General features: G+C 33.4%; 4 protein-coding genes and 1 long non-coding RNA gene across 8 annotated transcripts; 1 reads left to right on the top strand and 4 right to left on the bottom strand.

Moving 5' to 3' along the window:
• Window positions 1–791: 791 nt before the first annotated feature.
• On the bottom strand, window positions 792–12,460 carry LOC117151584. The gene is made up of 2 exons (XR_004461606.1): window positions 12,067–12,460; window positions 792–830 (listed from the first exon to the last, which is right to left on the bottom strand). It is a non-coding gene; the product is annotated as an uncharacterized LOC117151584 (long non-coding RNA).
• LOC100747642 lies at window positions 1,430–4,182 on the bottom strand. 3 transcript variants are annotated; one of them, XM_012385079.3, is made up of 8 exons: window positions 4,047–4,182; window positions 3,796–3,970; window positions 3,428–3,718; window positions 3,008–3,343; window positions 2,852–2,937; window positions 2,448–2,780; window positions 1,949–2,370; window positions 1,430–1,876 (listed from the first exon to the last, which is right to left on the bottom strand). In XM_012385079.3, the coding sequence occupies exons 2-8, from the start codon at window positions 3,874–3,876 to the stop codon at window positions 1,500–1,502; spliced, it is 1,926 nt and encodes a 641-aa protein (XP_012240502.1). In that variant the 5' UTR covers window positions 3,877–3,970; window positions 4,047–4,182; the 3' UTR covers window positions 1,430–1,499. The 3 variants fall into 3 exon arrangements, with proteins under 3 accessions (XP_012240502.1, XP_033176302.1, XP_003489054.1); XM_033320411.1 differs by having other exon boundaries at window positions 3,796–4,150; XM_003489006.4 differs by having other exon boundaries at window positions 2,852–2,934; window positions 3,796–4,150.
• On the bottom strand, window positions 4,449–6,808 carry LOC100747524 (kinetochore protein NDC80 homolog). The gene is made up of 2 exons (XM_012385094.2): window positions 6,548–6,808; window positions 4,449–6,440 (listed from the first exon to the last, which is right to left on the bottom strand). The coding sequence occupies exons 1-2, from the start codon at window positions 6,765–6,767 to the stop codon at window positions 4,705–4,707; spliced, it is 1,956 nt and encodes a 651-aa protein (XP_012240517.1). The 5' UTR covers window positions 6,768–6,808; the 3' UTR covers window positions 4,449–4,704.
• LOC100747050 lies at window positions 7,291–9,153 on the top strand. The gene is made up of 6 exons (XM_012384889.3): window positions 7,291–7,438; window positions 7,549–7,685; window positions 7,762–7,957; window positions 8,045–8,182; window positions 8,256–8,403; window positions 8,492–9,153. Exons 1-6 carry the CDS (start codon window positions 7,391–7,393, stop codon window positions 8,779–8,781), a joined length of 957 nt encoding a protein of 318 aa, XP_012240312.1. The 5' UTR covers window positions 7,291–7,390; the 3' UTR covers window positions 8,782–9,153.
• Window positions 12,461–13,695: 1,235 nt separating the features above from the next.
• Window positions 13,696–23,643, bottom strand: LOC100747406 (cAMP-dependent protein kinase type II regulatory subunit). Of its 2 annotated transcripts, none has more exons than XM_003489004.4 (8): window positions 22,793–23,643; window positions 22,225–22,316; window positions 19,434–19,517; window positions 18,302–18,408; window positions 17,943–18,204; window positions 17,350–17,508; window positions 17,075–17,177; window positions 13,696–16,874 (listed from the first exon to the last, which is right to left on the bottom strand). In XM_003489004.4, the coding sequence occupies exons 1-8, from the start codon at window positions 23,007–23,009 to the stop codon at window positions 16,744–16,746; spliced, it is 1,155 nt and encodes a 384-aa protein (XP_003489052.1). In that variant the 5' UTR covers window positions 23,010–23,643; the 3' UTR covers window positions 13,696–16,743. The 2 variants fall into 2 exon arrangements, with proteins under 2 accessions (XP_003489052.1, XP_012240381.1); XM_012384958.3 differs by lacking the exon at window positions 22,793–23,643 and adding an exon at window positions 22,567–22,779.
• Window positions 23,644–23,691: the final 48 nt, after the last annotated feature.

The raw sequence follows: 23,691 nt of genomic DNA, 5'->3' as shown, positions 1-23,691 counted from the left end.
GGACTTTTGTATTATGAGTTAAAAGTACTATTTCTAAGATTAATTACGAAGACCATTAAGAAAACGTTAAAAAATAATTTATGTTTTTAAAAATATCTCGAGTATGCCGTAAGGACAACCGTACTGACCTGTACGTGAAAGTATACGTATCCGACAAGGGAACTTTAAATCTTTCGATATCGCGTAAATACGAAGGAATCTTCCTTGAGGGCGCAAGCGTTTCGCATCGTTTTCAAATTCAGAGCGTATTTTGAATCTGATAGGAGGATGGGAAAATGGCGCGAGAATACAAATTGTAAAATTTCGAATTTGTAACTTTTCATAATTTTGAACAAGAAGAAGTAACAAAAATGTGAGATGAAATTCCGTTTTTGAAATTTATTTGAGGAAAGTTCCTTCGTAATATTTCACGCGTATAAATAAACATTTTTAATATTTCACATTTTATCACAATCTTCATCGAAGTCGTTCAAATGCGAAGACAGTCTTTTTCGTCTCGAAGATAACGTTAAACTTATTTTACACGCATCGAATGTTAGGACTGTGTTCGTATTACGATAGTTGTTAGCGAATGAACGTTTCTCGGTCCCTAGAAAAGAAAATAATCATAAAAAAAAAAGAGATCGAATTTTTCGTGAAGAGAGAGTACACATATACACGCTTACTGGGAAACATGTATATGTACTTAAAAACGTCTTTGTGCAAAATTGATGAATGTTTTACGTGTACTAAAATGTTCCCTTTTAATCCTATTAAGACTTACAAAATATAAGTATTATACTTTACTTGTATATATACATATGTGATAAAAAATATATATATATATACACCTGGTTTTTCATGTCATATTTATATTACATCCTTGTAATTCTTTTTAATATTGAGCAAAGTGGAAATATGAACAATAACACACGTATTCTTTATTACAAGCGAATATCTCATTTTATTTATTAAAACTATTCATTAAATTATCAATTATTCTCCAGGAATATCCAGTCTTAAGTTATCTTACATACCACGTTCAATTACAAAACTCAATTTTATTTGTTTCCCAGTGGAAAATTAAAAATACCGTAATATATGCTTTGGTATTAACGTCACTATCACCCTATAAGAGTCTTCTAACTTATGTACAATTAATGCACATAACTTCTAAATTACATGCTCTTTTAAAACAATAATATAACTAATATCCAAAACCAACTTCTTTAAAAATTATATATTGTTTTGTACAAACTTTATTTCTATTTCTAAACTAAATTTATGTGTATATATATACTAGTGCAAAAGATTTGAGTTAGAAATTAATATAATTTATAATATGTATATCTTCTATGTGTAAATTATTATTTAAAAATATATTCTTATATCGTTGAAAATATAAAAGTACAATCTTTACATTTTTTAAAATCAATTTCTTGGATAAAAAATAATTTAATTGGATAATAAGATTGCATTTTTCTTGCAAAATATTTAATATAAATTTAAGAATTATTAAGTTATATCACATTTATGTCCGAAGCAGTACTGATAGTGGGTAAAGTACTATCGCTCCATTCTGGATGAGGATAACTCCTTAGTGGACTTGGTATGTTAACTGGCATTTTACTTTGCATCCTTATATCTTCAACTATATTCTGAAATTGTTCTGTTATATTAGAGCCTATTAAATTATGAGGCGAACTTTGTTCTTTATTTGACTCCATAGACTTTTTAATTCTATTTGATTCTTGTACATCAGTCTCTTTCTCATGAGCCTTTTTGTTGGACAAATTTAAATGTTCCGATGATGATATTTTATTTGTATCTTTAAAACTTTGTAAATTATAGTTTTTTTTATTACTAAATGTTACTACATCATCTTTTCCTTGATTAACTGAAAAGAAAGATATTAGATTCGTAAAATATTATGATATATATATAATATGTACATATAAAATATATTTACCATATTGGCTAACTTCTGTGCAACCCAGGTCTTTATAAGAAGGTAAAAGGGTAAGTGAAGATTCTCCAGCAGGTAAACTAATAAATTCTAAATTGGCAGAATCTTTAATCGAAGGTTCTTGAACATCCTTGATTTGTTTGTTTTCTAGGTTCTCAATTTGAGTTTCTGAAAAGACTGGTATTTTATTTGATTTATGCAGAAAACCTTGTACATGTTTAATTTTGGATGGATCATGATCCACTGTGGATAAAGAAACATCAGATATATCGTGCCAAGAGGTACGTATATTAGAATCATGTGAAGAGGTAGAAGTAGGCGATGAACATGCACGACGTTCATGAACAATTGGAATTTGTGGATTCGAATTATCTTCGTGAATATAAATATCTTTTAATTGGTCTGCAATGAAATGTTGAACCTTCCTACGATGTAAAATGTAAATATAATTGCCTTATAACATTATTAAATTAGATTGAAATTAAGTAATGCTTCAACTAACTTGATTTCATTAAGATGTTCGATTAATAATGAATGTTTGTATGATGACAAAACTGAAAGTTTATCTTTTTCCAATGTTAAATACTTCACCTCTGAATTCAACTGTCTTACACGTTCAGTTTGTTCAGCGAGATTCGTTCTTAACTCTGCTACAATTTTTTGAGAAGATTCATAATTCTTCATCTCTTCTGTTAATTCGGTTATTGTTTTATCTCTAGCTTGAATAGTTTTTATTGTTTTATCTAATTCTTGTTTTAATGTTTTTTCAATTACTTCTAAATCTAACTGCCTTTTTTGAGCTTCATTTAATAACAATTGTTGTTCATGAACTTGTCTAATTTAAGGACAGGTTATATAAATATAATGCATAAAGTTGTTATAATGTGTTTCTAATACTAAACATACCGCAGTAAAGAATCTCTCTCCTCGCGTAATGCTTCATACATAGAATTCATTTGTCTAGTTGTTTCTAATTTAGCTTCTAAATCCTGCAGCAAATAATTCCATTTCAATATTCAAAGTTTTCAGTATTATCTATTCACTTATCCTTAATAAACATACCACTATAGGTGGTTTACTGGGTTCAATTGGTATTCTAAATACTACTTGCTCCATATCAGCAAGAATTTTATTAGCTTTATCATCTTTAACTAAGTGTTCTAATTCCTTTATTAAAAAATGTAATGTATGAACCGGGTTGAACACACCAAATTTGTCATCAGAATAATCAGATATTCCATCACATTGTACTCCTCTGTCATAAACTATGACAGATTCCACAGTGCTTGGTATTGATGTACTTGATGGATTTGTAATGTATGGTATAGATTTTATATGTTCTTCTATTCTTTTCTGAGAAGTTGATTGCTTGACAGGAACTTCATCTAAAAATTTGTGCTACAAAAAGAAGTGTTTCTAAATTAACTTACGAATAATTTTATGCATATTTAGAGACATATAAATATAAAAATTAATACTAACATCTAGTTTCTGATGATTTAGAAAATGTTTCTTAGTCTCCTTAATATCATTACCATGTTTTGATGATTTTGAACCTGGTACTCTCGTTGCCTCTTGTTTCATAACAGCTTTATTTTGTTCTCTAAACACCCTACCCCAGTTTTGATCACCACTATGACCAGGTTTCTTTTTTTCTTCTACTTTGTGACTAGTTGGGTTACTGCTAACCATAGTTGATGTACGTTTACGGCCCTTGGTTTTCACAATTATTTCTAACAGTTTATCACAATCATAAGATAATCCAGAAGTAGGCTACAAATATATTATATGGCTAGAATTTATGTGACAAGAAAACCTGTAACTATAAGAATATTTCAATTTTTGGTTACCAAATGGTGGTTACTTTCCACCGTATTTTTGTTACTGCGGGTAGCAACAGCTTTCCTAGCAGAGCTCATTTTGCTACTCATTATAATAAAATGGTAGAAAAATGTGTTTTTATACCAAACAAATATTTAAACTTGCAAATCGATTTCCACCAACCATAGACATAATTCATTTAACCTAATATTTTAAAGAATACATTCACATTATACATCGAACAACATACCATAATATATTGTAAAATTCGCCAGCATACTTATCTTGGCGTTTACGATGTGTACACCATCTTGTATGATTGAATAATTTTGAACTATCATTTTATCGTTGTACTTATTATACAAAAAGTATAATAGAAATATCTAATATATTTTCTTTAGTTTTGAAACAATTTATCTCATATAATTTAATAAATACTTTATACTTTACATATTTAAAATTGACTCCAAATATGAAATTGCAGTCTTTTAAATTCTTGCTTCTTGTATATAAAACCTATTAAAATCATACAGACGCGCATCTCAAAACAGTTTAAGGGTTTTCTGTTTCCACGTTACAATTCAAGTAAATATAAATTAAATACATATATTATCTTGGTAGTGTACCATGTTTTTCTTATCTTTATGTAGATGTGGCATTTTCAAAAAAGTGAAGTCAAATGTAAAATTATTAATTATGTAAATTTTTATTTTTACAGCAATATGGAATAGTGATTCAATTTGTACATAATTATACATATAATTAAATATTTTTGGGTACATGATATACGCAATTCGTTTTTTAACTCTTTTGATATAATATTCAATAGTTAATTTGTAATAATACACTTATTTGTACAATTAGGTTATTATATAAAAATTATATTGAAAATATTGCAACCTAGATTATTAATTACAACAAAAATTACATACTCTATATCATTTATTATGTTTCGTTAATATACTGACAAGCTTATTCCTATGTTCACTTAAAATCTCATAAAATTTGTCAAAAAATAATTTAGCAGATTCCTCTATATACGCTTTTCTTCTTTGAGCTGCATCCAGTTTATCCGTTGCTTCCTCTAACTCTGCAGCAAGTTGTTGTGTATTTGGCATCAAACCTTGAACTTCTCTGATATCATTTTGCAGATTTTTTATTTGTTCCCTTAATTTTGTTTCTTCGTGCTTAGCATCAGCTTTGATTTTACTTATAAGGCCTTTCTTTTCTTTAATCTTACTGGCAACATCATTACTTTCATCTTCTAGAATTTTTTTTCTCTCTTGAAGATTCTCTAATTCATTAGTATTTGATTCTAACAAACATTCTTTTTCATTAATTTGAGATTTCAACAATTCTTTCAAATCATTTATTAAATTAGCTTTAGTATTTAATACTTCCATAATTTCGGGTTGCAATATACCTTTCTCTGGCATCTTTAGCTCCTCTAGATTCACACCCAGATCCCCACTAAGATGCATAAATATTTCTTTATTATATGTTAGAATTGCCTTAGTTAAATTATTATTAATAGATGCTAATTTAATGTCCATAGTGTATATTTCTTTTTGTATCTCTTGTAAATATTCATCAAACTGGTGCATGTAATCCTGAATTTCTGTACATTTATTTAAAATTTTGTCTCTTTCTGTCTTAGACATTGGTTGCTGCTTAATAATAGAAAGTAACTCATTATGCTGCGTGTCTTGTAAACAAATTTGTTCACTCAATACATTGCACTCAACTTTGATTTGATCTACTTCGAAATTAATTTTTTTAATATATTCCTCTTTTGCACTGATATCACTCAGTTGCATTTTTTCATCGTTCTGTAAAGATGAAAGTACTTCCTGTAAATGTTTTACTTCTTCATCTATTTTATTTGAATTTGTTTCAGCTGCTTGTAATTTAAGCATTTCTTCCTCTAGCTCAGAACGCGCAGCATTCAAGTCTTCTTCATTTATACCTTGCTGTTCTTCAATTTCTTGTAAATATTTTTCGATCATTAACGCTTCCTCATCCAATTTCTCATCATTCCAGGCATTATAAAAATTTAGCATTGAGAAAAAAGCATTTTTATTAATTACTGCGTTTATTTGATTCCCTACAAATGGTAGGTCCTCTAAATTATACTTTGTAAAAGCTATTTCCCTTATTTCACAAATTTCTACTAGCCAACATATCCAGCCCAAAACATTTGGCCAAGAATGCATAGCATTAGCAGTTTTTAACCAAGATTTATTAATAATTCCTGGATAGTGGAGTTTTTTTGCAACCTTTGGCAATTCCTCTACATAATTTGTGATTGTAAAAATTTGTTTAATGTCCAAGATTTTTACTAAATATCCAGAGACTTCAACAAACATTTTTAAGGTAACAGGTTTTAAGCTTCCATTGCTATTAATCATAGAAGAACAATGATTTATAGCTAAAAAGTTATCAATTTTACTAAGCATATGAGCCTGATATATTTTGTCTGTTAATGGTCTTGTATCTTTTCTAGGACCTTTAGCACCGATACTGCTAGCACGGTCAGCTGATAAAGATCTACGTCCTGTTGGAAGTCCTGCATGAATTTTGCTTGAACTTCCTGCTGTAAGAAGACCAGCAGGCTTGCTAGCATTTGTTATTGGTGTCTTTGGAGTTGTCGGTACTTGACGAAGTGGAGTTTTAGCTATAAAAATAGTAATAAACATTTATATTTATATTTAGACTATATACATTTATATGTAAAGCATTTGTTATATTTAAAATAGAAAAAAGGGCATTTTAAACTTTTACCTGTTGTTTTTAATACCGATCCCTTAATACTTATTCTATCACACGAAGAAGCTCGCATTCGAGGCCTTGGTATATGAGAATTTTCACTTGAGAAAATCTTTGGTTTTAATGTTTGTGTTTTTCTCGATTCTGTCCGCATGAAACTTTTATCTTCCCTACCAAACAAAGATATCCTTACGGGATTCGTAGATGATCTGCGCCCTAAAGAGTTACCCGGCATTTCGATTCAAATAAAATATATTTTCACATTAAAAAACTATTAATTAATTAATTAATAACTATTAAACTAAATAAAAATTGTATTTAAAAAAACTGGAAGTTTCAATATGTGGTTTTAACATTCAGAGCAGTATAAGCAAGCATTTTGAATTTCGTCGTTAGATATAGAACTATAAGATATAAGATTGGTAACTTGAGTAGTATATATGTTATGGTTATACAGTAGTTCATTTAGGATGTATGCCACCCATTGTATGCTTCTGAAATAAATTAAAACGTCAATAATTGAAAAAATTGTATTTTTTATTATTTCTGGTTTATGTATCAAATTTAGTTGTAATATATAAATATTAGGTAAATATCTCAATTATCTCAAGATTATCTTGTGTTTTAAGGTTCTTAAGCAATTAGCATCTCTGTTCTTACTTTTCTTAATACGAGATGTTAACCATACTTGAATTCAAGCATGTTTATTTAAATATAATAAACTAGAATATAATATAATAATGTAGTAATGGAAAAAATGTATTAATCTGTAAATATATATAAATTTTTAGATAAACTTATGTTTTATGTGTGAATATGAACAAAATAATACAAAAATTAGATAAAATCTAAGCAGTAATGTTGAAAACATGGTGTAAATTAACTAATACGTTTAAGATAAAAAAGGTAGATAGCATTTTTTCTTTCTTTAACGTACAATTATACGTATCACTTATTAATATGAAAAAGAGAAAGAACATAATTTGTTATATAATTCAAATGATATATTGGTGTAGAATTTATGGGTTCAACCACTAACAAAATGCTCTACAGTGACGAAAAGGAATATCAAAAATAATCTTGTGCAGTTTTCAAAATACAAAGCTAAAATTTTACAACTAGTTAATACAAGTAAATTGGACGATTTAACACAGTGAGTAAGTTATTGGTAATATTTAAATGATAATATTTAATCTATTTATCTGATTGTTTATGTTATTTAAATATAGATTCATATCGGCATCACATGCTGAAACATTAATATCGAAGCGTACCAGCAACGGACTTTATAAATCATTAAATGATGTTTTATTAAAGACTAAAATAGATGTCGATAGTTGGAATAATTTTTGTACTTCATTCATTAATCATTACAAGAAGCAGCAATGGAAGAACTTGATAAAATCTGACATAAACACAACAGCAGTACAGAAACAATAATATATTTATATTACTTCTAACAGTCGAATAGCGTTAGGTAGTGCATTATGTTAAAAAAATAAACTGTTTCAGATGCCAGCAACGCTATTGGGTATATATGTAGGACCCACTGCAATAACTTGGTCATTAGTAGATCGTAATTTTAACGTGTTAGCTTGGGATTCCATAATTTGGTGGAATAAGTTTCCGAAATATGATGTAATCAAATTGGTGAATATCTTAAATCTGATATTTCAAAGTAAAAGAGATTTACTACTTTACTTAACACTTATATGAACTTTAGGTACGACTTTTTGTTGAACAATTACCACTATGTAGTTCTTATGTGATGGAAGAACTTATAATTAATAGATCACGTGGTACTTCATACATGATGCAACATCAGATAATCAGTTCTATTGTAAGCTGTATTAAATTAATACAGTATCGAAGTATGTTTATACAATTATAGCAGAATTATTAACAATATAGCAGAAACAAATAATGCTTGCTAAACTTTCTGTAAACTAATTTTTCTAGGAACAAATAATTCGGATTCATTAGCAAATATTCTGTACATATTAAAACCTTTGACGACAGCGCGTTTTTTTAACCTTATGGTTGCATCTGAAGTAATTGCTGTAGATTACTTTATTAAGAAAATACTAGATGATACCAAGACAGATAATGAATTGTTACGGGATATACACATAGCCTATGAATTAAAAGAAAAATATATGGGAAAAGTCCCAGGTGAAAGAGAACAGATGGGCAAGTCTCTATTGACAACTTTAGCTTGTTTACATATTATTAGAAATTGTATGTCTTGATGTATAATCTAATTTTATTAATAAAATTTGTTATTGTTTATTAATTAAAAATTTAATTTATACGAAAAATGTGAATATCGCAAAAATTTTAATAAGAAAACCACTAGGTACGAGAATAATAAAAAAGAGAATGAAAAAGAAAGGAAAGATGTTACTATGTTACACGTGGAAGAAATTAAGAAATGAAATATAGCGGCTTACCTAAACAAAACCAAATTATAAATGTAAAAATCATGTTTTTATTAGCAGAAAGCATTTTGTTACTTATGTTCGACAAAAAAATCAGATGTAGATTAATTTCGTGTTAGTACACTATCTTATAATATTATTTTATTGTATAAATAGATATAAATAAATTAAATTCAATATAAACATTTGCTGTTTTTCTTACAAAGTATAACATAGTTAAATGTTATAACATTTTTTTCAAGAAACAATTTTTTTGGAAACATATAGTACGAAGAAATATGTGTTCAAGGAAGCTTCATATCAAGTTTTTGTATAACAGCTCAAGGCTCAGGACTTCAAGGTTAGTACAATGTATAGAGGTCCACTCATTTATTATATATTATTTTTATTATACTATCATACTATCAACACATAGTACAGTGTAATTTAATATATCTTGCTCCTAAATACAAATGCCTTTTAATTAAATAAACAGGTAAGTAAACGATTGGTCACAATAGTAGCGGTAATATTATATACCGGCATGTATGTACCATTGTGAGCATCGAGTAAGTATCTGAGAGCAAGATATCCGAAAAGTGACTATTGCAACAAATTTGTACGGTCAACTAAAAATCAATATGTTTAGACAATACTTTTGTACCCAAACCCATAATGTTAAATTAGGTACATTTATTGAAAAGATAATAACACCGCTACTTAATCCGGCAGTGATGCTGTAAAAGAACGTTATTATTTAATCGAATATGCATAAGCACACCACAAAGTTCTCCACTGTATGTATCTGATGACGTTTCAAAAAAGTGGTAGCTCAAAACAACAAACGGTAAATGATAGTACATGTTGACTTGACACTAAGAAATCAGTGAATTGGTACACCACTTGCAGATGCTGAATTGAATTGCGTGTGCCGGTGCTCGTGTGTGTTGTGTATCTCTCGGTTAAACTAATATGATACATTATGAATAAACGGGTAGAATAGTTGATTAAGCTTGTATTCTTTCGTATATCAATACTTTATGAAACATACAATAAATTAAAGTTAACTTAAAGAGATTTCGTACGCCAATCTCCTTGGTAATCGTTTGATGTACAAATGATGGTAATTTACCCTCAATTTTTCGATCGTGCTGTGAACATATATAATTATCTCTATGAATTGAATAACAGAAGTATTAACCAGTACTCCATTTTACTTTCATTGCCGATGGACTACAGATCATCGAATCTGTTATCGAAACGACAAGTAGATACGCTATACAATTGAACTATGTGATTGCACGCACCTCTTTCAATGTGTTACTCGCAATCGCATCGCTGCCAGGTTAACGCAATTAATTAAATCGTTAAAGTAATACCCGATCAGACCAGCTGGATACGAGTCTTAACATATATGTATATTGATATATCTAATATATAATTCTGTGTATATAATATATCTATATGTATATTAATACGTATGTGCACGTTTGTATTACGCTACAACACATCGTGAAACAAAAACCGTTAAGTACGTTATAATAATTACTATTTCCTTTTTTTCTCCTCCCCGCCTCTTTATGTAGTTTACAACGCACTTTTCTGCCTTTTCCCTTTTTTTTTTTCTTTGTTTTCGTTTTTTTCCCCTATAACCCGGGACCTTCTTACGCAAGCGTATACGTGTATAAAATCTAGATCCAGCTTAAAACGTACACATCATCTCGTGGACCGTGCACCGTGAAGCGATATTACCAGCTCGCTTCGAAATCGTGCGAAAACGATGCGGCTTGAGCATCATGAAATATAACTGAGGACTGAGGACAGAAGAGTGTGTCTCGCGATCACGAAACTACGGCTCTATACTTGGATGGACACGCAATCAATACACAATTACAACATTACAAACAATACTCGATATTTTTTAAATATATATAATAACATTACTAAAATTATGCAGTGTCCCGGATTTTTCTCCGCCGAATGGTTCAAGCATATGAGTAAAAATAACAATAATTTGATTAAAAAGTTATAACAAAAATACGATATAACAATGAGTCTATTTTTCGTTTAATTTCATTTCAAAATTGTACCTGTTTTTATAAAAATACACGAGAACTTAAATTTATTATATTACGGATACATTACGAATGCAATCTTCACAAGAAAAAACTAGTGACGTGATATTTGTTGATCTTGGGCTAAAGAATTAGTTTTCCTCGATTTCATTCATCATGCTCATTTAATCATTGTATCTAACATTAAACCAGTTAATGAACTATTATTTTTACTCATAAAATTGACAATAAAATTCATAAAGCTGAAAAAACCTGGGACATCCTATATAGCATCTGTGTCTTTAGATTATTACAGAATTTTTCTTTGCTTGAAACTGCAAGTCCTTTCGCGAACGAAACGCATAGCAAATGTTTGATAAATCTTTTTTAAACGCATAAAATGAGGAAAACGAATTACGATCCTAGACAGAAGAAGCTCGATTAACTATTGTTAAGTATACTCGAAACCGCACGGAATGATGTAATTCAAACTAGCAGCATCTTCGTGTATTTTCAAATCGTTCAGTGTTATTGAGCCATCCGTTGATGAACCTGACGGTTCCTCGAGGATTTCCGCAATTCATAGTGTCTCTCTTGTTCTAATGCGTCCACGTCTTTGACATATAATACCCTGATAGGATTACAATAATTCAGCTTAATGTTTAGCATGTCATCGAGGATCATAATATCGCGTTTCTTGATTCGTCTTAAGATGCTCTCTTTTCTCTGTAGATGCGTAGCGTAATTTCAATAACAGGGCGATCAACGAACTGTTACGTTTCAGACACACACTCGCTTCACAAGTTAATAGATGTCGCGAAATCGGAACAATCGCTTTACACGTTAAATAAAAACTACGTATCTAAGCCAGTCTTCCTCTTATTCTGCCAATTTCACATTGATCATTGCGCGTTTCTTTTGTTCCAACGTCCTTTCCATGTTTACTAGTATAGTAATTGTTCAGACGAATGAAATTAGAAGGGCAACGCTGATCAATTTTATCCGCTCCGTATTTTTCTTCACAGAACGCCGAATATCGTTCAACATTCGGAAAATTACATACATATATATAAATGTATATGTATATCCATTAAACATTCATTAGACGAGTAGAACATTTTTCGCGTGGCGTATGCTTGTACAATCGAAAGATCTAACAAGACAGGATATTAACATACGAAAAAATCAGGGATATCTCTTCCGCAACGTTCTAGTTTCAATATGAAATATATCACGATTAAATTTCGCTGGCCTGCATGCGATTTATACAATTGGTTTACAACATCAATCCCATAATACGTCACGTCACATCATCGCTGTCAGATTAAGCAAAGAATGTGATATTTGAATGATGCGATCGCATCATGATAATATTACGACACGCCCGTTTAACAAGGAAACGATTGTGTCACAGGAAATACATGTTCAGTGATAACAATAATAATAATAATAATAATAATAATAATAATAATAATAATAATAATAATAATAATAATAATAATAGTAATAATAGTAATAAAATAATAATAATAATGATGATAATTAAGAGGCGACCGATAAATGACGGAGAGATGTATGGACAGTTTATATATTGTGAGACTTTCATGCGATGATATCGGACGATTGTCGATAGGCAATCGAGCTGCATTACTCGTATTGCTTTGATTGAACTCGTCAAAAGTACGAAGAGGATGATTTCATTAACTCTCGGCACTTTTGCCCCTTCCGGTGCTTTCTCTAACATAACGTTAAGCTACATATACACATCTTCATACAAAGTTGCTGCAAGTTGTTAGAACAAGTATCGCTTAGTAATGGGAGTAGCATCGAGGGCAAGATTTTTTTATCGATGGCTACTTTTACACATGGGGACAGTGAGACGACGAATATCTTTACGATTTTTTTAGTTATTACTTTAGACACACGGTCGTGTACTTTAAATACATTTACAATAGCCTATTTATAGCTCAGCGCACTATCTTTTCCCTTAGATACCACACAATTAGAAATAACGAGAGACAGAAATAGAGAGGAAAGCGCGAAGAAAATAGTCGCACAAGCTCCATTGCTCCGGTTTCTTTTCCTCTTGTTTAAAGATATTTGGTCCGATGCTAAGAGACTGTTAAGCTTAGGCAAGCGTCAAGATGCCAACGCGTAACAGTATGAGCTTTTCTAGAACGGCCGTCGATAGTAGTATGCATGAAAAACGGAAATCGTACACGGGGAACAGGATTATGCTGATACATACGCATAACGCGTTGACATTTCATCATGATTAAATAACTAATTGCGACAAAGACCAAGCGATTCTCTTTTTTATAAACTAGATAGATTATACTATTGCCAAACCGTTGTAATATCATTGATGGTGCACTTTGTATTTTTATGAGAACAGTATTGTCAACGCTTCGAAGGTATGCGATCAGTAGAATAACCCACTACCTAGCTTGGTACGCTCAATTAGTCAAGGAATATTCTCTTTTAAACGCTTTGGACTAGACTGGCGATGAACGAACGAAATCGTGCCGATTTGAAGCAACCTGGCACGCTTCAAATTCACGCACGATCGAATGTTTCTCTGTTCCGGAAGCAACCGAGGAAAGGAACCCTGTGTGGCACAGTGAAGTAACGTGTATTAGAATTACAAGTGAGATTCATTCGCAGCGCACTTAATTACGGGTTGTTAGTTATGTTTTTTTTTTTCTCTTTTTATACGACGCAATTACTTCCAGTAACGATGACACGAAACATACAACCGCACAGACGAAAGAAACCGACGATAACAGTTCATGCTAATCAAGGAATAAAAATTGACTGGATCGGTCGTCACACACACGAAAGGGCAACACGCAACACGTAGGAGAGAGAGAGAGACCACACTTGTTAGATACATACAGTAAATTTAAATTGGGTCGACTCTACTTAAGCGTTTACATTTAATTTATCCGAATGTTGGCTCCGCACAGATAAGTACTCCGTCTAAATATACTTTTCAATTCGGTGTGCGAGAATAGTCTTCCACTATATTAAATATATATATATAAATATAAATATATATAAATATACATACACCTATTTATCTATTTATATTTATATTTATATACCTATGTGTCGTGTATGTATGTATATATCTCTTCTTTTCTCGTTTTTAATTGCCCGATTTTCCTTTGTTTCGACGTAAACGATCGAGTCATGACTCGCATCGATTGGAACTTTTGATTCACTCATTTTAACGATGCAACCAACAGTCAATAAAGTTCGATTCGATATAGTTCGGAAATTCCTTGATTCTGATAGATTCTAGATTCCTATTCTTTCTTTACTTCTTTTAATTTTTTTTGTAATTTTTTTTCCTTTTTCTTTTCATGTTGGAAGCAGTAGTAATAAGAGGCATCTGTCTGAAATACTCCGTCGAAAATAATATCACAGCCTGGAGACACGGTGGAAGACTAAGAACCACGACTAAAGCTTCGCTGCTGAATTCTCGAAAGCAACTGAATACAATGGCACGGATAACGGGAATTCAGACCAGAACAGTGCTTCTTCTTCTTCTTCTATTTCGTCGTTCATTTTGTAAAAACTTAGAGATTCGATAAAAAAAGAGCAAATTTGAAGTGAATAGAAAAATTCAAAAATAAAAATTAATAACACAACATTTCGCTAGCAATTTCTATTGCTACATTATTTTTCTTTCGTTCTCACATTACTAGTCTCCTCCTCCTTTCTCCTCCGTGATTGTGATATTATTTAAAAAGCTTGTCGCTTCTGAGTTTCAGTCGTACAGTGAATATATAGTTGTTCTTGTTTCGTAGTAATAAAACGTTTGACCGTTTTCTTTTCTCTCGATTCGCCGAGGAGAAAATACAACGAGTAGACGGCCGTTAAAAAGTGACTAGCATACGCACTTGTTCGCACAACTTCAAACTTGTTCAAATTAGTTCAAACTGTTCTTTTTTTTTCCTTTTTTTCTTTCTTTTATCACGATGCTAGACGTATATCATACATGTATAACGTGTATCATACACGTGTAACAAAAATAGGTTTATAGGTTTCTTTTGGTCGATTTTTGTTACCAGGATTCACCGATAAGACACACATGAACATGATTTGAGACCACACTGTTCAGCCATCTTTTTCACAGTAACACTGTAAAATATTTAAAACTGAAGAATAATTGAACGTTGATTTTTGCAAATCTAAACACTTAATAATGTAATTAAATAATCTCCTAAAAAATAATGGCTGTGCATTCGAACCTGCAATAAGAAATAGCTATTCCTTTAATGTTCTCTCATGTCAAAATGCGACGTGAATTTTTTAAAATAACTAACTCGTGAAATGATGTAATCATGGATGTTGTATCAATGCAATTGACTATATTATTGATCGAAAAATGTATCGTTTCTCGTACAATATACTGATTATGTGCGCTACAGCAAGTGTTCTATTTCAATTTGTAACAAACGATCGTAAGCAATAACAAGTATAAATATATGCAGATAGAACAACAAAGATTAAACGCTATCTGCTGTGCGCGTATATGTATGTAAACAATTAAATAAACGATGCTTTATTGTGCGCTATGCGAATATATGTTTATCTTGCAATACTTTTTTATTAATGCAAAGAGCAAACCATAAAATTAGGAACATGAGAATTAGGAAAATCGTTCTATTAAATATATAGGGAAGAAAGAGAGAAATAGTTTCTATTCAGGTATTGTTAGATGAAATGTCTAAATATTAAAATGATATTTCTCTTACATTCCCAGCCCTTCCCTTTCTAAAGATGAACATAAATGCCACGTGTTCTTATATCAGATAGTTGTTGGTTTGCATTTAAAAATCGTGTAGGTACTAGTAATTGTTCTAACTTGCCTGTTATGCTCTTTGCCTTCTTACATTTTTATTTCTTCTAACATAGCGTTTCAGCTATGATTTATCATCACCATCGTGTTAAAAACACACTGACGATTAGGATGTTTATCACGCATGTCTATATCATTGTCTATTAATTTGATAACTAAGCTAGTATTTCCACAATAAGCTGTATCAATAAGAATTCCTCTACGTTGCGAAGGTATAATGTATGATACCCTAAAAGTATCTCCATCTCCTTCGATGAATCATCGAAATATACGAAATAATTTAATTCATTGATTCTTGACATTTTCAATAAAATGAAATACAGCTCTTAAATTGTCAAGTACAAGAATAAAGAATGGCATAAAGGTACATCATTTAAGAACTCTGTGAGTCTGTCGATACGTTGCATCACTCCGAGTATTTCTTCGCTTCTCTTTCTTTCTTTTTGCAGACAATTCAATGAAAATCTTATTTAGTATCCAGACTTCTATCTTGTAAACGTTTCGAGCACATGACAAGATAGGCTAATACTTCTTGATCTGATGCAGTCTTAGAAAATTTACTTCGGTAGTATGATGCAGATACGAACCAGTCGAAATGCCTAGTTTCCTTTCCTTTTCTTTTGTTTTTCTTTGCATTTTTGTTATCTCTTCACTGTGTGTCATAGGTACAAACTTGGTAACTACTAACGACGTTTCTTACTGGTATACGTCTAAGTGAACAGTCATTACGAAAGTCGACTCGAGATGATACTTGAAAATACGCGGATGAGATTCATAAAGTGGGTGGTACAAGTTTGTGCTCATTTTACATTACTGTACGAAAGTGTCGGGTCTTTAGTACAGCAGTGCAACGTATCACTGCTCGTGAACAGTTCATCGGATATCGGAAATGTTAGCTTTGCTGCCAAAGATTTTGACTAGTTGATCTTCGTAATCGTCGATATTACGCTTCATAAGTTCCATGCAAGGCCCAAGTAAGCGTTCGAAAGCTTCAACGTCCAAAACTGAAAAAGTCGTATAAAAAAAAAAATACGCAATTTATGATTGTACTCTTCCTCGAACTGGATCGCATGTACATATATACAGCAATAGTCTAATGATCACTTATTCATGCCCATATGTATAATGGTAGATACATAAATAGATGCATTAGCGCATAGTAACCTAATGGACCGTATCAGAAGGATGTGAAAAGAGAACTTACAGGCCAGCTTTACGTCGCCCACAGCGTAGGCCGAAGCAGCGCGAGGTTTATGTGTTACCAGCGCCAACTCGCCTAAGTACCCACCAGCGGGAACTCTATTAATCTATAGTATCAAACAGAATACCAAATGACATCTATACAATTGACAACGTAATTAGTGCGCTAGTTTCCTAGGTAACTATGGTATCAACCTCATGCTGTACCGAGCTATGTATGTCAATGATTGTTGCAATTATGTGACACGTTGGAAAATGAAAATCAACAAGCTGTCGTACCTCGATTTCGCGGCCGTGATCTCCTATTATGGTGATCCTGACGACGCCGTCCTCGACAAAATACATTCCATCAGCTGTGTCGCCCTGTTTGATGATCTGTTCGCCATCTGAATACTGTTTTGGTACTAGAGCATCCGCCAGGTTCATACGCTCGTATGGCTGAAGAGAATGAAATTGGGACGCTAATATTACTCAGCTATTACCGTCCTTATTATTCTATAGGCGTAACTACGTGTGCAATTGCATTATACCAAAATTAATACTAAATTAGCTCGTTATGAAACAATGAAGTACAAAATAAATGTTAACAACTTTAATTCTAGCTGAACGTTTCTTGGCAATCGAAGTCCCTTGCGCTTCATCCAAAATTCAATAATATATTAGAGATGTAATTGCAAATAGTCAGCTGTTATCATCAATCAAATAGAACATCCTGAAATATCGTCTGACCGTTTCCTTAAACAAGCACCTAACTTGCATATAGTATGCTCAATCTGTTAAACTACAATAAGCGATGAAGCAATATCGCTTCCAAGTAATCCTCTATTTACGTTCAGCGCGATATCTTCCGGTACAAATTCCATAAAACTTGCCTCGAGATGTTTAAGCATCGGGACCTTGTTGATAAGGTCTTCGTACATCTTGCGCTTTTTGTAGGCGGATTTCAATAAAATACGCCGGAAAGTTTGTCTATCCATGGCCCATAGTGTACCAGGCGTGATGGCCTTGATACTGGCCGCCCTCGGCATATTGTAAAGGAGCGCGAGCTCACCAAAAGCACCACGATTGTCGTACGTATGTATCATGGATTCCACCCCAGACTGCTGATCTTTCACGTACACTTCGAACTTTCCTCTGAAAGAGGTACAACAATTGGATGGTCCATCTTCTACAACCGGTTCCATCCGGTTTCTTAGAGTTTGCAAATGAAGAATAGAAGAACATATTTTACCTCTCGATGACGTAGAAGTTGTCACCATCGTCACCCTGTCGGATAATAAATTCTCCAGGCTGTACGCTCTTCTCAAACATCGCGTCCAATACGTCAGCCATTTGTTCCTGCAAGAAATTCATGCAACGCATGTGCGTACACGCGTGTCGTAAATATTTCATGACTAGAAACGTTTGCTGTTTCCTAATATTCGAGAACAACAACCATAATTGTTACATTTCGAGTCAGATGGTGTACAGATATGGATATACGTAAGGTGACCACGTATCTTATGTAATTGGGAAAATGATCTTAAAGCGACAAACGAAAATTATATTATGTATAAAATAGGGTTTTTCTTTTTTACTTTTTCTGCAAAATTTCGCAAGCGCGATTGTTTAATGAAAATGAGAAAAAAGGTACAGAATGACAATGTAACAGTACGGTAACTACTACAGATGAATAATTAGTACAACGAATTAATAATTCAATTCTCAAGAAACTTCCTGCTGTATCTACCTAAAAGATCAACATTCTGAAATAGGAACTAAAGCATTTCAAGCGGTCAACAACGAATCCTCTCAAGACGTGGAACACATATATAAATACACGTGAAGTATACATAGTCGATTTGCCGTATTCTATAATCCAAAAATGGATGTTTATAGCTTTGTAATAAAGTAAAACGCCACATAACACATTTTTCTCTTATCCTCACTTTTTGGCTATACTACTGCAGTTTTTAGGATCGAATTAATAATAGTGAACACCTTGAATATACTAATACATTAATCATCTTAGACACCCTAAACTCCTAGCTGGCAGAAAGCTAGCTATACTTCATTATTCTTTCATAGTTTCCCAGATTCTACGCTTATTAATGAATTGAACGATCTCCAAGTAAAATTAAAACCAACGGAGCAAGAGCTGCGAGCATTCTCTTCATCGTTAGAAATTTATATTTGTACGCTAATCAAGTTATTCGGCTGTTTCTCTCTTTAAAGTAATACGTTGCCGAGAGTCTGCATCCCAGTTAAGCAGATTACACGTACTCATTGGCATTTCCACGAGTTGGCGCGAGCCCTCGCTGCTCCGTATCCCTGTTTCAATTACGCGCAAGCTAGAGAGTGTACGTGTACTATGTTTAACTTACCTCGTCTAGAGCCCGAAACAGGAGAATATGTTTCACGCTGTCACCGAGCCTCTGCCGCTGCTCGTCGCTCTTCGGATGCACCATCTGCAATCAATGAATCGCACGGATGATATCATGAATAGAAGCAATTCTGATCTAATAACGATTTTATTTTCCATTAGCATGTCGCAGATTTTGTGTAATCTTAATTACAGTTTGTTCGACAATTAACGGATTATGAGTTGTTCCGTCGCTGTTGTAAAATACATAACTTAATATTTAAATTTAATATTTAAATCTGTGAATTACGATCAGAAGGAATTACGATCATCCCGCGGCACGTATCAATATTATAAATTAATTGCAGCGTGATCGATCGATAACGCTAGGTCTGAATATACTGTGTCCGTTATAAAAAGAAAGGGTTTCCCATTAGATACGCGTGGGTAGATTGCACAGCACGGTAAGTTTAAAAAAAAAAAAAAAGAAGAAAAATCGAACTCTTTTATGATCTTACGTTTGGTTCAACAGCGGCCGATACCGGTAGCGTTGGAAAATAGTAAAAGCCCTAAGAACTCTAAATTGCATGGTGATAATCAATTGTGGCTTATCTTTTTTTTCAAATAATCGATTCTCATAGAGGGATTGATACATTGAGCTATACCATCCGTAGGACACTACCGTGCAGCTGTTTCAAATCCCGACCTGCTTTTTTTAGAAACCCAACACGAGGATAAACAGATCTAAGCCGTATTCCGTTTCATATTATCTGACCTTTGCATTCAACTGGTTAGTTTCACAAGAAATAGAGGATCTGACATTGTTCTTATCCACGGTTTTATGACTGAGTTAAAAAAAAACCATCTTCTTCAAATCGATATCGTAATTCGATTATATCAATCTGTCCCATACTTTGCATCTGCTCCCAACACAATGGTAAAGCTTTTTCACTGACCGAAGTTACAGTCCTTATTTTAGGAAAGAGCCTCTCTTTTTTTGCTTAATCGATTCATCTACATCTTAATCGCGCGTTGTTTAAATTTTGTCCGCGTGCGCGCAATAAACATCTTTCCCAGTAGAATAGTCTAGTTTTCAATGTCGCTGAACGTTGAGTTGAAACTTTTGCATAAAACGAAACTCGGTGGCGAGGACTCCATGCGTCAGAGATGACATTATCTAATTGCTCCGATTAAGACGAACGGAGGAGGAAATTGAAAATTTCGCTGAAAATCGTATTTTCAAGACAGACCGCCCTACCAGTTTGCCCATCGATTACTCGACTACCCGAGTTATATATTACATTCACCGTCATACGATGCTGTGAAGTGATTCATTAAAAACGAAACATCTAATTATCTCCTTTGATGTTAAAATTAGAAGATACTTGGAATCATTCTTTTTTAGAACAAGCAAGGCTATCGGTATTTGTCATATAGCTAACAAACCTATTTGTATAACATATACGTGCAATTGTTAAGGATCAAACAACGCTCCCATATCAAGTACAAGGCCGTAAAATATGGGATAACATACTTGGAGATCAAGTCATTTGAAAAGATGACCGTCCAATTATTTCGAGCATCGTATCAACGCTTCACACGAGAAGCGATCAAGCTCCGGCTACCTCCCCCAGATATCGATTTGCCTTGTTTTAATCAACTGGCTCAACAATAAAACATGTATGCATCTACGTCAAAAAGGGCATGTGGTTACGCTTGAAAAAATATCGATAGCCTTGATCGGTTTAATATAAACGATTCATGGAGAAATTGATCTCCACATCTTACTTATCGTGTGAAAGCTATACAACTTTGTATTCCTCCGTAATAAGACAATTAGATACTTCGACCAGTCCACCCAGTATATTCCCAAAGATTTTCCAATCTCGGTTTAAGTAGCTCAAGTTACCGATAATAATCGAGATCGGTGCAGCCTTTTGAAACGCTTTCGAGCAGTACGATCCCGATCTGACGAACCTTCCCCATGTGTCCTCTTTCTTTCTCAGGCTCTCGCTCCTTCTCGCTCTTTCTCATTCACGAACACGCTCACGTGTACACGTATATATATCATACATATGTAAGTCACGTCGGTAGCAGGTTATCGAACACGCGCTCTGACGTCACAAAGGTACATCGTTCGCATCGTCGAGCAAAGTAAATCATCCCGTTTCGTCACCCGCACAGCTTGAATACGCTCGTGTTTCGATAAAAAGAAAAAGAAGACATTTTCTGCTCTCAATGTTTCGCGTGATTCGCGTCGAGCAACGTGTCAGATCGTCGAAACTCAGGCTCCATAGCGGTAGCGAGTCTTCTGCGAACCGCGTGCAGTTTCTTTCGAAGCGATCGACTATGTGTTATTATCCGAACGAGTCATAAAGCATCCATATTTAGCTTTTATACACTCGGTACACGTGTACATGTAGATGTATGTATTCTTTGTATGCATGTATATTGTATATGTGAAACACGTTAACCCTATCCTTGTCGCGTTCCAATGTACCGTAATAAAGGGTTTATTTTTTAGTCCCTTCAACTCAACTCGATACATTTAACTGAAAGATAGTTAAAATTCTCCTAAAGAATAGTTCTCCTTATCGTGGTTGATTTTCCAGTCGTATAGTTCGATTAATATCAATCGATCATCGATTGAACATGTAGCTTTCGTTCGGGACTAATATATCGACAATATGGTTCCTTGCGTAACGTGACCAAAAGTACAGAAAGATGTATAGAGAGAATGAGAATGAAATGTCACTGAAATCAATCAAGATTTGTTGAATGGGACGAGTGACATTGGAAAGGAGAAAACGCACCTTAATTCCATCGTCTTCCTCGTCATCTTCAGGGTTGTAGGCTTCCGCGAAGACACTCTTCCTCCTATTCTGGAACCTTCCGATTGGTGGTTCTATAAAGAATGAGAAGGATTTAAATATAGAATTTTTTAACTATACTTTAGTTATACTTTTTAATATATCTATCTTCTGTCACAAGTATTCTTCTTTCGTTTCGTTTACGATTTGTATTAGTTTACAAATAAAAACGAATTAAACGTATGAAAATTATTGAAATTAATTAACAAATTGAAATTAACTTGAATTTCGAAATTGAATAAACGCATCGAGAAAAAGGGATGCATTAAGCGGGAAAAGTCGTACCGGTCTCCATCGATGTGCACATATTTATGTAAATTTTTCGCACAAAGTCTGTAAGAATCACTAACACACTGTTCGAATTTCGAAGACAAATGTAGAGATTAAGTTTCGAAATCGAAACAATATCGCGCACTGAAAGTTTTTCTGTGAACAAGTGTATCGGACGGGTTCGGAAGGAATACTCGACGCGATGGGAAGTCGCATCCCGAATGAAAATTCGCTGGCTTACCTTCCTCGACAGACTCGTCCGGCGTAGAAGAGGCGGTCTGCGCAGGGGCTTCAATCAACTGAGTTTGACGACTTTCCCGAAGTTGCGTGAAAAAACCTACGGCATAGTCGATAATATCCACTGGTTGCTCCAAGAGATAGCTGATCGTAAACTCTAATAGGACGTCCCGCAACTCGTCCGGCACTGTAATCTTGCCAGCGTTACGTTGACAACTCATTTTTTTCTTACACCAAACTATGTTCGAACAAACACACACTAGAATGGCATATGCCGGTAAACGCTCAACCAACGAATTATACGAATTAATATTATTATTACTGCGTGGAACAGTCAACACAGATTCGATGTGTGTCACTTATTAAATGCCGAAATTTTCCTTATCATGAACTGTAGCGAGGCCAAAAGGACGTAAGACCCATGCGTTCCGCCCACTTTCGCGCCGGGTTAACACTTCTCGGCACAGCTCGAACTATATCCGGTCTCGCTGAAACCGCTTTGCCCTTTTGACACCAACTTTCAATGATCTTTTTTCTCTAACGCTACATAAAGCTGCGCGGAACATGCAACGGGCCAAATTCAGAGATGCGACTCAGTCGCAAAGATGGCGACTATTTCACGGCGCGGATCTTGACATTAGCAGAAGGATCGCACTGAACATTTAACTGGCAAATAGTAGGCAGATTGAGCATTATTGGACGGGAGCAAAACTATAGATCGTAGACCAACGATGAATTCCCACATAGTACACCACGTATTCGATTTCCACTACTTTTAGATATAGCCCCGTACAGTACGTATGGAATTCTTCGAACCAATGAAACTCTTGATGTTTGATATACCGTTGCAGGCGACCTACTCCTTATTGGTTAGCGAACATTCCAAATGTAACAGGGTTAACG

This window comes from Bombus impatiens, unplaced genomic scaffold (genome assembly GCF_000188095.3).
Source record: "Bombus impatiens unplaced genomic scaffold, BIMP_2.2 scf_0317, whole genome shotgun sequence".
Taxonomy (NCBI): Eukaryota; Metazoa; Arthropoda; class Insecta; order Hymenoptera; family Apidae; genus Bombus; species Bombus impatiens.
This window is presented reverse-complemented; position numbering and strand designations above follow the sequence as displayed.

Coding starts and splice junctions, on each gene's coding strand:
- LOC100747642 (XM_012385079.3), bottom strand. CDS start 3,876: ATGAGTAGCAAAATGAGCTCTGCTAGGAAAGCTGTTGCTACCCGCAGT. Junction 3,719..3,795: donor TGGAAAGTAACCACCATTTG/GTAACCAAAAAT, acceptor ATATATTTGTAG/CCTACTTCTGGATTATCTTA. Junction 3,344..3,427: donor TAAATCATCAGAAACTAGAT/GTTAGTATTAAT, acceptor TTCTTTTTGTAG/CACAAATTTTTAGATGAAGT.
- LOC100747524 (XM_012385094.2), bottom strand. CDS start 6,767: ATGCCGGGTAACTCTTTAGGGCGCAGATCATCTACGAATCCCGTAAGG. Junction 6,441..6,547: donor ATCGGTATTAAAAACAACAG/GTAAAAGTTTAA, acceptor CTATTTTTATAG/CTAAAACTCCACTTCGTCAA.
- LOC100747406 (XM_003489004.4), bottom strand. CDS start 23,009: ATGAGTTGTCAACGTAACGCTGGCAAGATTACAGTGCCGGACGAGTTG. Junction 18,205..18,301: donor AACTTCTACGTCATCGAGAG/GTAAAATATGTT, acceptor TACCTCTTTCAG/AGGAAAGTTCGAAGTGTACG. Junction 16,875..17,074: donor GGGCGACGTAAAGCTGGCCT/GTAAGTTCTCTT, acceptor CGACTTTTTCAG/TTTTGGACGTTGAAGCTTTC.
- LOC100747050 (XM_012384889.3), top strand. CDS start 7,391: ATGTTGAAAACATGGTGTAAATTAACTAATACGTTTAAGATAAAAAAG. Junction 7,958..8,044: donor CTGACATAAACACAACAGCA/GTACAGAAACAA, acceptor AAACTGTTTCAG/ATGCCAGCAACGCTATTGGG. Junction 8,183..8,255: donor AATATGATGTAATCAAATTG/GTGAATATCTTA, acceptor TATGAACTTTAG/GTACGACTTTTTGTTGAACA.